The sequence below is a fragment of the Equus asinus genome, chromosome 21 (assembly GCF_041296235.1).
Source record: "Equus asinus isolate D_3611 breed Donkey chromosome 21, EquAss-T2T_v2, whole genome shotgun sequence".
Taxonomy (NCBI): Eukaryota; Metazoa; Chordata; class Mammalia; order Perissodactyla; family Equidae; genus Equus; species Equus asinus.
This window is the reverse complement of record NC_091810.1, coordinates 78352067-78366924: the sequence shown is the minus strand read 5'-3', so window position 1 is coordinate 78366924 and position 14858 is coordinate 78352067. Positions and strand designations below refer to the sequence as shown.

The 14858-nt window shown below is 40.2% G+C and overlaps 1 protein-coding gene across 3 annotated transcripts in view; it reads right to left on the bottom strand.

Annotated features, from left to right (window-relative positions):
• The window catches only part of COL6A6 (collagen type VI alpha 6 chain), a 163790-nt gene that overhangs the window by 51054 nt on the left and 97878 nt on the right, over positions 1-14858 (bottom strand). For all 3 annotated transcript variants that reach the window (XM_014859452.3, XM_044754109.2, XM_070493145.1), the window contains exons 25-31: positions 13485-13547; positions 12330-12380; positions 10432-10467; positions 9398-9460; positions 2619-2681; positions 1439-1474; positions 1282-1318 (exon numbers count right to left, since the gene is read on the bottom strand). In XM_014859452.3, coding sequence (XP_014714938.3) covers positions 1282-1318; positions 1439-1474; positions 2619-2681; positions 9398-9460; positions 10432-10467; positions 12330-12380; positions 13485-13547 — 349 coding nt within the window. The remainder of the gene's footprint in view (positions 1-1281; positions 1319-1438; positions 1475-2618; positions 2682-9397; positions 9461-10431; positions 10468-12329; positions 12381-13484; positions 13548-14858) is intronic.

Genomic DNA, 14858 nt, shown 5'->3' with positions numbered 1-14858 from the left:
CCTGCTGTCCTAATTCAGCCCCAAAGCAATCAGCCTTCACGACCTAATGTGTATATATATTTTTTGTTTTTGTTTTTTTGTTTTGCTGAGGAAGATTCACCCTGAGCTGACATCTGTTGCTAATCTTCCTCTTTTTTTTCTTTTTGCTTGAGGAAGATTAGCTCTGAGCTAACATCTGTGCCAATCTTCCTCTATTTTTTGTATGTGGGATGTCTCTACAGCATGGCTGACAAGTGCAGTAGGTCCTCACCTGGGATCCGAACCTGCAAACCCGAGCCACCCAAGCAGAACTTTAACCACTCAGCCATGGGGCCAGCCCCCCTAATGTATATATTTTGATTCCCACCATGGATGGTTTCATTCTGCTATAAAAACGTAAAGTTAAGATCAATATCTCATTTAAAGCTTTGAAAAGTCTGTGTCTTTGACACAAATGCTCTCTACAGAAATGGGCCCTGATTTGCCTATTGTTTCTCCCTGAAATGCCTTGAGGGAACTTTTGACATTCTTTTCAATCACAGTGTTTATTTGGGGGAAGTCATTATGCGTTTGCGGATGAACACTAAAAGGTCGGCTCTCTCCTCATCTTGTACATGAATTTCTTTGATGGCGCTAACACATATTCTGATGGAAGATTGGCAACGGATGTTAGCTCAGGGCAAACATTTTGAAAGCAAATTCAAAACAGCATTTGCCAAATCAAAATGCCTTTTTGCTTTAAAAATTCTGAGAGACAAAAAAGAAAATGTAGGCAGAATGAGTAATTTTACAAGCAAATCAATGAGCCCATTACTAGTCCAGTAATCAATGATTACTCCAAGTAATCAAGCATCCCTCTCTAGGAAAGGAGCAATAACAACAAACCAAAGTCAGGCCTCCAACCGCCGGGACACCCGATTATCATGCTGGCTCTGTCACGCCAGATGAATTCAGTCCTGTCAGTTACTGTCAGGTGTTAATAATCATTTAAAGACTTTCCATGTGACTCTACACGGGTTGATTTCCCCATCAGGAGAGTTCTGACCTCATGTCTCAATTTTCCCTAGATTCAAAGCACCAGATATTTTACTACTTGGTGCCTGGAACAGGTTCCAATAGACATGCTGGCAGCCAGAGAGGGAATTAATAGTCACCAGTCTATGCTGACTCAAAATATATGCAGTGACATTTCTAATTTTAAGAAATGGGCTGGTAAATTGTCTCAATTTTGAGTACAGAATTTGCTGCTTTTCTTCTATGAATGCTGACAACTTGGGTGATCATTTTAAACAGGGTACTTACGACTGTGGTCCTGCACATACTGAATGAGGTCACATGTCTGCAGTTCAAAAATAAAACAGAAGGAATTAACCAACAGACTGCCAGGTGCTGAAGTTTAAAAGTAAATAAATTTTAATGGAGTGCTAAGAGCACTCTACTGGAATCAGGAGATACGTACGGAAAACAAAGCCAATCCTTTGGCCCCTTTCACACCCTAGGAAAAAATAAAAGTGGTTTTACCGCTCTAGACACACATATCACTAGCCAGAATGTGCACCAACATTACCCTCAGAAAGTGAAAACTTTAAAAGGTTCTTATTCTTATTAAGTTAGCAGGGAAAAAAGGAATCCATGTAAGATACTCATCACGTAGTTAACAGTAACAGTCTAAGGGGAATAAACTCCAAGCAGCAAGCTTGATGCATACAAGCCTCCAAAGGCCACTTTCCTCCAGCCTCATCTCTGGATGACAAGGGTTGTCTCGAATCTAAGGATGGAGCCAACAACTTGACAATGGCATGGAGAGCTTTGGAGCAGGCTTAAGGCTTAGAACGAGATCAGGCTGAAGCATCCATGGCAGCTGCCTCTCCTTAAGGCAGAGGTTTGGAGTCCCTCAACCCCAAGCTTTGCCTTGGCCACGGAGCAGCAGCTGAGTTGAACATTAATCTGGTCCCATCATTGGTTGGATGACAAAGGGACCAGACTCAAACCAAACATCTGGAGGGGTAATCCCAACTGTCTTCCAAATATATATATTTGTATATATTTGTGTGTATGTATATATATATCTCAATACAAATATACACACACACACACACACACACATAACTGCCTCAGTTGGGGATAGAAAGGACAAAGTGGAAATGTTTTAATTTCATGTATTCAATCCCATCTTTGGAACAGAAAAAGTCTGGCTATTCTCAAAGAGAGACACCCAACGAAAAATGCAGTGGAGCCCCACCCATACTCTCGAAGAAAATAAGTTCCATATGAATGCAACTTTGATCATTTATTCATTATTTATTAATTTCCCCTCACTTTCATTCATTCACTGATCACTTGTTGAATGCAAGAAGAGGCAAGTACTGGACAAATAAAATTCACTGATAATTGAGAAATCTTATTTTAGTCTAATACTTTTCATTTCCTCTCCCAATTCCCCCCACCTCCCAGGAAATGGCAGCTGATATTGAATCACTTTTTTCCTCCTCTCTCTGAGCACATAAGGGTGGAAAAATAGTGAAAATTGTAGCCAGGCTGCAGACACAGAAAGCATGCACATTTGGACAATGAAGACTCCATGCAATGACTTTCAGTTGAGAAAAGGAGCTAGTGTGATTTATAGCTTTTCGGCTTACCTTGCGTCCGGGAGGTCCCAGCTCCCCGGGGGATCCTGGTTCTCCTGGCAGCCCCGTAGATATCTCGAAGCAGAATTTATTTATTTTAAAATTATATTTATACATATATGTACGTGTGTTTGTGGTTGTGGGTGTTTTAAATTTCAAGGGCAATATTCTTTCCTTTTAGAAAATTGAGAAACTTCCAAAAAAGCACACAAAGGAAAAAAAAATCCTCAGCAATCCCTTCTCCTTCAAATAATGCTTGCTAACATTTTGGTGTCTTTTCCTCTAGTCTTTTTGTTTACTTATTCTTTTGGAATTAATGTATATGTTCTTTTTAAATATAATTTTATACTTTTCTGTTGCCTTTTAAACTAAATATATATCTCTGGATATTTGCATGTTACTAAATATCCTTTTGCAAAATCAACTTTCATGACTGCATAGTATTCTATTACAGGGATATACCGTGATTCATTTAATCTGTGCATTATTGTTGGCATTTAGGTTTGCTGTTGTTTTAACAAGAAATGCCTTAATAAAGTCATTCCCTGTGCAATTCTGATTATTTCCTTAGGGAAGATTGCTAGAACTAGGATTTCTGGGTCAAAGGAGAACTTTTTATCCAAATTCAGTAAGTGACTAAACTGAAAGACACACCAATGAACAAAAACCCAGAAAAACAAAAATTTAAATATAAAAATCTTGAAACAACAACAATAAAACATTTAACCATTGACTGGAAATAACTGTAGTGAATTGGAGAATAATGGCAGTAAGAAAACAACGGTTGTTGACAACTTATTACATGCCAGGAAGTTTTCCATGGCATTTAACAACATAGTTTATCATAAAGAAAGGTAGAATTTAATTTAAAAATTAGGGCAATATTCCTTTGTTCATTCAAAATGCCACTGGATTTATAAGCTGTAAAAAAAAGATGAAGTTGTCTAAAATCAACTAATTTGTAAAAGTATTGCCTATGGAACAGCAATAATTATTGATGTTCTTTAGATATTCCACAGTGTGCTGGGTTGAGTGAAAAAAAACTTACTGATCATATGTTATATAGAAGATACAGATTAACTTCTCAGGAAAAAAATAGCAGGTTGAACAAATGCATTTACTTTTGGTCCCTCTCAATATCTTACTAAAATGGTGGTGAATAGATTTTTTTTAAAAAGGCAAAAAATAGACAAGGATGGGGAGAATGAAAAAGGAGACAATAGCCATAAACCTTCAGAGGTTGGAAGGCAGATATATAAGTGTTAAATGACTTAGCAGATCTGAAAAAGTTGAATCCTAAACCAGTGCCAGGGAAAGCCAAGAATCCATGTGTTTTATAACACATTCCAAGAAGCCTCAGGAATTGGCAGCACCAGGCGCCTCTAGAATTGGAGGTGAAGGGAAGAGTCTAAATGAGGAGGATTGGTTGAAAATCATTTTAGGAACCCCCAAATCTCCTCCACATTCTTTACATTTGGAAGAATGTCCCTTCTCTCATCTCAACAGAAAGAGGTAAAACAGAGGTGTCTGCACAAGGGAACTCTAAGCAGAGTGGAGGGCCAACAGTGCCATCCTGAAAATGGAGAGGTTTAAGAGTGATGTCAGCATCATGTCAGAGTGAGCTGTTCCTTTTGTCTCTCCCCTCTAAGTCACAACCAAACAGACATCCATTGACCAACAGAGGATTCCCTACACAGCACAACAGGATGCCTAAGAGATCCAGGCTTCTTAACATCTGAAGGTGGGTGGGCTGGATCCTGGGGAAGCAGTGGAACTAGGGGAGCAGCTCTCTCCCCTCCTACTCCCCTAGTGGCAGTGATCCAGGGTACAGATCCTCACCAGCAGCCCAAGCAACTATGAGTGGGGGCAAGCCCGGCCCTGTGCACACATGAACACCTATGGAGCGGCTACGGCCAATGGCATCCCTGCATGCATGATAGTTGGTGGAATGGTGGTCCAACCCACACAACTGTGAACAGATGGCACAGGAGAAGAAAAACAGCTCCTGCCCCACTCCCCTCCACTGGTGGCAAGTGGAAACTGCAACCAGAAGCATCAGGAACCACAGCAGAACCAGTGACCCAGCCCCCAGTGGCAGCACCCCTGACACCAGCAACAAGTGGAGGCTGCATCAAGTCCCTTGATCCCCAGGCCCCCACCAGCACCAGTGACACCTGTGAACCCAGCACCCCTGGCAGCAATGCAACCAGCACCCCAAGACAACTTGGGAACAGCAGTGCAGGTGGTGCACAGGACAGCAACATCCAAGCCTGCAGACAGCCAGTGGAGGACCACGAGACCCAGGTGACCCTGGAAGCAGCAGAAGTGCTCACAGCCTAGTGACCCCAGTGGCATCACCTGAGACTGCAGTGGCATATAAGCAGCAAAACACCAGCAACCCCAGAGGCACAAGCAGCACAAGGAGGGCTGACTATGCTTCTGGCAGAGGCAGTGGAGGGTGGAAAGTGCAGGCTCTCAAATACTATCAGAAGCAGCTCAAAACCAAAGTAACCAAAGCTATACCCAAATAAGAAAAGGTGATTACTACCACAAATGCTCCAGCAGAGGATCAATTCATCAAACACCATGAAGAACTAGAGTAACATGGCAGAATAGAAGGAAAATGACAACTCTCCAGAAACCAAACCTGAAGTCACAGAACATTACAATCTAACTATAGAGAATTCAAAATAGCAGTCATAAAGAAATGCAACAAGTTACAAGAAAACTCAGAAAGACAGTTCAATGAGCTCAGGAATAAAATTAATGAACAGAAGGAATACTTCCCAAGGAGATTGAAGCTCTAAAAAAAACCAAACAGAAATTCTGGATATGAAGAACACAATAAATGAGATAAAAAAATAATACAGAAAGCATTAAAAATAGAGTAGACCTTATGAAAGAGAGAATTAGTGAGCTCAAAGATAGAAACCTAGAAATGCTTCAGGTGGAGGAGAAGAGAGAACTAAGACTTTTAAAAAATGAAGGAATTTTACAAGAAATATACAACTCAATTAGGAAAAGTAACATAAGGAGTATAGGTATCCCAGAGGGACAAGAGCAGGAGAAAGGAGCAGAGAGCTTATTCAAAGAAATAATAGCTGAGAATTTCCCAAACCTGGGGAAGGAACTGGACGTGCAAGTACATGAAGATAATAGAACTCCTAATTACATCAATGCAAAAAGACCTTCTCCAAGGCATACAAAATTAAAACTGCCAAAAGTGAATGACAAAGAAAAAATATTAAGGGCAGCAAGAGAGAAGAAAATAACCTACAAGTGAACTCCTATCAGGCTTTCAGTGGATTTCTCGGCAGAAATCTTACAGGCTAGGAGAGAGTGGAATGATATATTCAAAATACTGAATGACAAAAAGTATCAGCCAAGAATACTCTATCCAGAAAAAATTTCCATCAGATATGACAGAGAAATAAATTTTCCCAGACAAATAAAAGTGGAGGGAGTTTATCACCACTAGACCTGCCCTACAAGAAATGTAGGAGTGAGCCCTCCTACCTGAAACAAAAAAGGCAAAGGTTACCAAGCTTTGAGCAAGGATATAGACAAAATCAGAACATTGCAGCTCTATATCAGAATAGGTTAGTAAATATTTAATTATAATATAGAGGATACAGGGAAAGAAAGCATAAAAAAATAACTATAAATACTTCAATTTGGTCACAAACCGACAATACAAGAAAGAATAATTTGTGACAACAAAAGCATAGAAGGGGAAGAGGAAAGGGATAGAAACTGCACAGGTTAACAGAGATTAGAGGCTGTCAGAAAAAGGACTATATCTATGAGATCTTTTGTACAAACCTCATGGTAACCACAAAATGAAAAATCAGAGCAGAGTCACAAATCATAAACAAAGAGAAAACTGAGAAAACCACCACAGAAAACCACCAAAATGAAATGGCAGGCAGAAATACGAGGAAAAAGAAACAATAGATACATAGAACTGGGAAACAAAAGATAAAATGGCAGCATTAAGCCCTCATATATCAATAATCACTCTAAATGTAAATGGATTGAATTCACCAATCAAAAGACATAGAGTGGCTTGATGGATTAAAAAACAGGACCCCACAATAAGCTGCCTCCAGGAAACACAGGTCTAAGGATAAACATAGGCTTGGAGTGAAGGGATGGAAGATGATACTCCAAACAAAAAGCACGCAAAGGAAAATAGGGAGATTCAATGAAGGCTTGCAAAATAGATGTGAGACCCCTCAGCTCTCCTTTTCCATGTGACTCCTAGAACGCTGGCAGCCAGGCCTTTAACCTCAGGCAGGAAATTGAAAGAATGTTCTCAGGAGAATCTGACCAGACAAAGAAGAAAGACCCAAAGATACTCATATCAGAGGTTTGCTAAGTAAAGAACTCAGCCAGATCACTCTACAGTGAAATGTGTAGTTGACCAGCTCCATCCATGTCCTTGGACTTCCAGTCTTTTTGCCCTCAATTCTTAAATAGGAAGAATTCCCTAGACATGTAAGAAATAGAGAGCAAAACATAAAAGCAACAACAATAACAGGGAACAGACCATGTTGGGCAAAAAAGACTTAAACATTACTAATTTATATCCTTAGAGAGAGAAAGGATGATGTTCCAACCAGGAAACAAGAACAGGATAGTAAAAAAAGGAATATTCAGAGAACAAAAATGAGCTCTTGAAAATTAAAATAGGAGAAGAACTTTGTAAAATAAAGTCAAAGAAATCCCCCAGAATGTAGAGCAAAAAGACAACCTGGAAAATAGGAGAGAGGAGAGAAGAGGCAAAGGGATTGCCATTTCTTCACAACAAACTTTGCACAATTATTTGACTCTTTAAACTGGTGGTCTCAACTGGGGGCGGCGAGGGGGGGTGGAATTTTGTGCCATCCCTGGCCCCTGAGGGGACATTTGACAACGTCTGGAGACATTTTTGGCTGTCACAATGGGATGGCAGAGGGATGGATGGTTGATACTGACATAGTGGGTAGAGGCCAGTGATGCTGCTAAACATCCTACAATGCACAGGGCAGCTCCAGCCCAAAACGTCAATAGTGCTGAGGTCCAGAGCCCTGACCTGAATAATGTGCATGTGTAAAGTCGATAAAAAATATAAACACGTTCAAACATACGTGTATCCATAAAATAAGACAGGTTAAAAATCATGACAAATTTTTAAAAAAATGCTTCAGTTGGGGGGAAAAAATCAAGGTGAAGATTTAGAAAACTTAAATTAGGAATTTAATCATTTCAAGAAAACCAAAGAGGCATTCAAAATTCAAGGCAAAGCTTTACCAAAATCTTCCAACAGAAACTTCAGCCCTTTCAGAGGGAAAACCTGGAAGTTTTCAGGGTCTAAACTTCAACTTCAAATTCACAACTACACAGATGTGGAAAAAGCAGCTTGGCAGGTGAAATGAGCAAGTCGTAAACAATGATAAATTGTCCAATGTGGGGAAAAAAAACTTCAAGTAATCAAAGGCCAAGAGCAAAAGTTAAATATTTCCCACTAGTTCATTGTTTTTTAAGAATGATTAATGTGCCACTGTGGGGAGGGAACCCAACAAACAGCTGAACTTGTTAGCAAGCTTCCAACGTTGAAGGGTAAACTACTTCATTAACAAGCCGAGGGAAAGGGTCCAGAGACATCCCAATGGAGACGACATCTGGATTAATTTGAAAGTCTTTTACACTTATCTTTCTAATTATATCAGTCTTCTTTTTCTTTTTTGAGAGCATAATGTTAAAGGATAGTCACCCAAAAACATGTATGAGGAAAACAATTACAGCTGGGAAGCCGTCCTCTTGGGACAAGCAGGATAGAAGGAAAGAATAGTTTCTTTATTCTGTATCCCTTTAAAACCCAAATACACAGTCTCTACACATAAAGTTCTAATTATACTTTATAAAAAAAACAGAATAAAATTAACTATGATGACAAAACAGGAAAACCACCTCAAGTATCAAGTTTTATCAGACTGTGTTTTTTCCCCCTGCTAATTGACATGGTGTTAAGATCAGTTTGCCTGATCACTGCTGGTCTGAAGAAAAGAGACAAAGAATGTATCGAGAGAGAATTATCATAAGATTGTCTCTTTCATAAAACAGCTCGCTCATTTATACACAGTCTAAGATATATAAAGAGTCAGCAAATGGAAAAATTAATTCCAAACCCACTAGAACCCAAGGATGCTGATGTCTATGAGATGTGCTGGAGACTGGTGTTGCTACCAAGTGATCCAAAGCATTGGACAACGTCTAAGCCCCTCCGTGAAATACCAAGAGCACGTTCAGGGACAGAACACTAAATGAGAACTTCGCCACAAAGTGAAGGAGGGACCCTCTTGAGCTAAGGGAGGAGAGGATCTTTCAGGGTCCACCTCATTAAAAGCAGTTTAACAAAACCTTAATAGTGAAGGCAAGATACAAGCGGGCATTAGGCTGCCCTGAGTCTGCCAAGGAGATGGGATTAAACTGACCATATTTTGGCCTTGCAAAACTGTTTTGAACCACAAGGATTCCTTAAAAAAAAAAATTTATTTCTAGTGTTAATAATGGTACCTCGCCAGCCAGAACAGGTGAACTTGTTCACTAAAAGCAAACAGTTCAGTGCCTTTTTGCCCACGTTGAAGGATGAGTAATACATCCACTTCCCTTCCCCAAGTTTGCCATAAGAAACACACACACTTTAGAAGTCTTTGGGAACAAGTGACAACTCAAATGATTGTAAAGGCATGAAAAACGACTTCCCAGAGTAGCTGAGGTTGTAAGGCACTGGAATCTAAAAAGCTTACCGTCTTGCCTCTAACTCCCTTGGGTCCAGTTTCTCCTGGACCACCAGGGTCCCCAATCTCACCCTACGTAAGTTCAAAAAATAAAATAAAATGGTTATTAAAGTCAAAGAGATATATGTCAATGTGTTTTTAAACTGATTCCAACATGAAGACATTTTTCATATACATTTTTATCTTTAACAGTTTTCTTTGAAGTGTGCCCCCGCCCCACCATTTTTATCGCTCTCTACACAGTACACTGAATCCTCATTGTTCCACTCTCTGTCACTCCAGCCAGAACACAGCCTCCTTGGAGATATGAACTGTGCCCTTCATTGTGTCCTCTGATCCTATCACAGGGCCTAGCATTTACTGAGCTCAGTGAATGTTTCTAGCAGAAGTGAAAGCCTTAAGGCAGAGGACGTGGTTGCTCACGTTATCTGAAGGTGACTCATAAGCACATGGGGAAAATTGAGCCAGGTAAAATCAAGTAATTTCAGTTTTCCTTACATTTTACTTACCTTTGAGCAAAGAAGAAAATATATATGATAGAGGGGAAGGAGTACATGTGAGGAGAAAAACAAGGATGATTTCTTCCTCTACCTATGAGTTGAAAGACTAGAAATGAAATTTTAAAAAAAGTTCTGCTTCTTTCTTCCCTCCTTTCCCCCATAAAGCTTTCTTTCTTTTTTCTTTAAAGACTGGCACCTGAGCTAACATCTGCTGATGATCTTCCTTTTTTTCCCCCTTCTTCTCCCCAAAGTCCCCCAGCACATAGTTGTATATTCTAGTTGTAGGTCCTTCTAGTTGTGGCATGTGGGACGCTGCCTCAGCATGGCCTGACATGGTGCCATGGCCATTGCCAGGATCCAAACTGGTGAAACCCTGGGCCATGGAAGCGGAGCGTGCAAACTTAGCCACTCGGCCACGGGGCTGGCCCCAAGGTTTCTTTTTATTCATTTATAATTAACCGTCCTTCTATTGTCCTATGATACATTTCAGACCCCCCAGCAGTATATCTGACTGATCTCTAGTCAGTGTGAAGTACATGATACCTTAGGTCCACTTTCTCCAGGGAATCCTTCTTGCCCCTGTAATTAATAGGAGGGAAAATTAACATATGCACATATCACTGAGGGAGGTTTATATTGACTCCAATTTTACCTGAGACCTTAATTAGTTTTAGTACCTCTGAACCAAGGAAGGGCCAAAACGATTGAAAATGAAACAGTACAGCACTATTTGAGTGAGAACTCCCAATTCTAAATTAAACTATTTACTGGTTTCACCAAAATATCATGACAACCTAAGATAAGTGGATAAATGTATATATCTGAGGAATTACAAATCAGGCCTATAACAGGATAGCTGGTGATTTGGCCACGTCTCTGAAACAGCCCTCTGAAAACGGATTTCAGTGGAGAAATTCGGACAGCCTGGCACCTGAAGCTCATCAGTGTCTGGTCCTCTGTTTACCTTACTTTGGCCACAGACTATGGTTGAAGAGCTATGCTAATCCTCATTCAATGAAAAAAATATTTAAAATAAAGTTTACTTTTTTCTTTTTTTTTTAAAGGTTTTATTTTTTCCTTTTTCTCCCCAAAGCCCCCCAGTACATAGTTGTATATTTCTCGTTGTGGGTTCTTCTAGTTGTGGTATGTGGGACGCTGCCTCAGCGTGGTTTGATGAGCAGTGCCATGTCCGCGCCCAGGACTCGAACCAACGAAACACTGGGACGCCTGCAGCAGAGTGCGCGAACTTAACCACTCGGCCACGGGGCCAGCCCAAAAAATAAAGTTTATTTTTGATTATTAAAAGTAGTATCTCCTTAAACATATACAAAATACAAAAGAATAGAAACAAGAAAAATCACCCAAATCTCACTACCCAGAACTAACCATTATAAATATTTTGTCATATTTTTTCTAAGCTCTTAAAATGTAAGACAGTTGGGATAAAGGTTTTTTTCTGAGTTTTTACTTGATATTGTCACATAATTTCTTTACATAATTATAAACTTCATTTACATTCATTTTAAAGAATGGCTAATATTCCAATGCTATAGGATACTTAATATTTCTCTTTTTACCAGCTATTAAAGTTGTTTTCAATTACTCTTTATTCTAATGAAAATTTCACTGTAAATCCTTGATTCACTAGTTGTTTCTTTTTCAAAGAAATTTTCGCTTTTTTGGGTCTGTTTATTCTTCCAGACAGCCTTTTGCATCATTCCCGTTGGGACTTCCCTTGGAATCCTTTATGACATTTTAGACTTTCCAATAAGAACTTGGCATGTCTCCACTTATTGAAGTTTTATATCTCAGTAATTTTTTGTCATAGATATCAAACATTTTGCAGAAACAATATCCTGAACTATACTATGTTTTTGTGGACGTTATTACGATTTCTAAGTGGTTACCGTTGGTAGATAAAAATCACTGATTTTGGTAAACTTATCTATCTTACTTCCAGACACCTAAATATTCAGTGACAATGGAAAGTTATCATTCTGATGTAAAGATACAAAGTTTTATTGTTAAGTTACTGCTTGGCCAGATGCATTTCGAAAGGCCCTGTAAACCCTCTCAGTAACGGCTAAAGGAATCCTAGTGAGACGAGGGCAGGCTTTGGAGCGCCTCCCCAGGGCAACTGGAGCCCAGAGCTGCTAGGACTAGACGCACTGCTCGGGCTGGAACAAGTCGTCTGGCTGCACATCTCTGCAAAGGACAGATAATTAATTTCCAAGTTTAGATTGTTGCCTGCAACTTAAACCATCCAGTTGTTTTTTCCTCTACCACATTCCTCGTGGAATATCAGCAAATAAATTATTGAAATCTATCTCCAAATGTCCAAGACTGCCTGAGTCACTGCTTTCTATTTTTTCTCAAATGCGGGGGAAAAAAAGCAACAAAAATAAATGGAAAATGTCCAGCTTCCCGTCGATGTGTCTTACCTTTGCTCCTTTACTCCCAAAGCTACCATAACCTGGGGCGCCATCATCTCCCTGTAGACAAAGCAATTAGTTACCAACATCCCAGACCACAGATGGAGTCAGCCCATTCCCAAGAGAGCGAGACAGCCAGGTTTTTAGTTTGATTAGGAGAAATTAGGAAGCGGATTCTCCCTGTGAGGCAGGCCACTGACATTTGGTGATAGTGGTAGTAAAGGCAACTCCCAATAACAGATACAGACAATGCTAGTCCTACTTGTCTCATCTGTAAAGTGGGAATAATAATTATACCTACTCAGGGATTTTTTATGAGGATTAAATGAGAAAATTTCAGACATATAGTAATCTCAATAAAAGGAGGTAGAAGCGTTATCTCTTCCGAATAACACTTGCATTTTCATACCTTAGCTCTTATCTTTTTTTTTTAAAGATTGGCACCTGGGCTAACAACTGTTGCCAATCTTCCTTTTTTTTTTTTAAGAATTGGCACCTGGACTAACTGTTGCCATTCTTTTTTTTTTTTTCTGCTTTACCTCCCCAACCTCCCACCCCCCCCAACACAGTTGTATATCTTAGTTGCAGGTCCTTCTAGTTGTGGGATGTGGGATGCCTCCTCAACGTGGCCTGACAAGCGGTGCCATGTCAGTGCCCAGGATCCAAACCCTGGGCCGCCGCAGCGGAGCGTGGGAACTTAACCACTCAGCCATGGAGCCGGCCCCTATAATCTATTTTCAGTTTGCTAGATAAAAATAAGACCTCTTAAATGTCTGGGCACTGGCTAATGTCAGACCCTTGTGGGGGCCTTAGTGAGAAGTCCTGAGCTCTGGGGGAAGACTGGGCTGGGTTTGTGAAGAATGGATTCTGAGGTGAGGAAAGAATGGAAGAAATTGTTACAAGGATGCTAAAGACAAGTTTTATCCATTTTATTATTTGGCTTCAAAAGCATCCTGGTCAGGATATTTGGTACCCAGGAAGTTGCCACCTTGGAAAAGTTGGCCAAGGAACTAATCAAAGATGAGAATAACATCTCAAGTTCTAGAAAGCTATAAAGCTAGATTGGGATGGTATCTTTAATACTTTCTTCGGAGAACCACATCCGATATTCATTGACCTAAAAGATTCCAAGGGCCAGATCAAAGGCAATGATAAAACACAAACCGGCAAGCCTCGAGGACCAGGAAGGCCCGCAGCTCCTTTTTCTCCCAGGTCTCCAGGTTCTCCCTGTCAAACAGAACAGTGAAACGTGTCCTTGTTAGGTTGTTTTGTAAAGGAAATTAGAAACGATGGCACTAAGACAACAATTTTCAGCTGCTTCCATGTGTATCATACACAGTGACAATGGGTTCGTGGCCAAGACTGTGAGTTGTGCAAGCAATACAGAGGAACTGGGGCTGTTGGCTCACGAGGTCTCCTCCATTGATAAATGAAGCCTCTGAGAGTCTGATGTATCGTTTAGTGCAAGCTGCCATCCAGGCAGCTCGGTGCCATGAACCGCACTCTTGGAAATATCTTACCGTGAGTCAAAGAGGAAGCTCTGTATTGTTTAAAAAAAGTAACAAAACTGTTTTCCATGATGATCCATGCAAATCATCTGGCTGCTGCAAAGAGGACAGACTTCTTAATCTCGTTTTAAGGTTTTAAGTGTCACTCAAGATAACCAAGGTGGCAGGACATCCCTGGCAATAGTTTCTCCCTTCTGACTAGTACAACATCTACTGTGGGTTATACATCAATCTCAGTACCATCTTGAGGGCAGTCTGGCTCCTCAGGAAAGTTAACACAGCTTACAAAGGAAGGTTAACTCCTCTTCTCAAAAATAAAAGATCGATTGTTAAAGTTTCAGATTTTAGATTTAGAGATTGTTATGAAGATAGTACAGGGAGTTCCTATGTAGTCCACATCTAGTTTCCCCGATTGTTAACACTACGTTACATTAGTTACATCAGTAGGGCATATTTGTCACCACAAATACATGAATATTGATTCATTGTTACTAATTAAAGCCCATAACTTTGCCCAAATTTCCTTAGTTTTTACCTAATATCCTTTTTCTGCTCCAGGATCCCATCCAGAAGACCACATGTCATGTCTCCTTAGGTTCCTCTAGACTGACAGTTTATCAGGTTTTCTTTGCTTTTGATGACTTTGACAGTTTTGAGGAGTACTGGTTAGGTATCTTGTAGAATGTCCCTCAACTGGGTATTGTCTGATGTTTTTCTCAGGATTAGGTCGGGTTTTATGGGTTGGGGACAAAGACCACAGAGGTAAAATGCCATTCTTGTCACATCACATCAAGAATGTATACTATCAACATGGCCACCACTCGGATGGTAACCTTGATCATCTGGCTGAGGTAGTGGCAGTCAAGTTTCTCCGCTGTCTAGTTACTCCTCCCTGCCCTTTCCATAATGTCATCTTTGGAAGAAAGAGAGTGGAAGTGTGCACAGTCCACACTTAAGTGGTGGGAGCGGTTAACTAATTTTCAAGGACATAAAGGCAACACAGTAGGTGTGAGAAGTGCAAATGGACAAC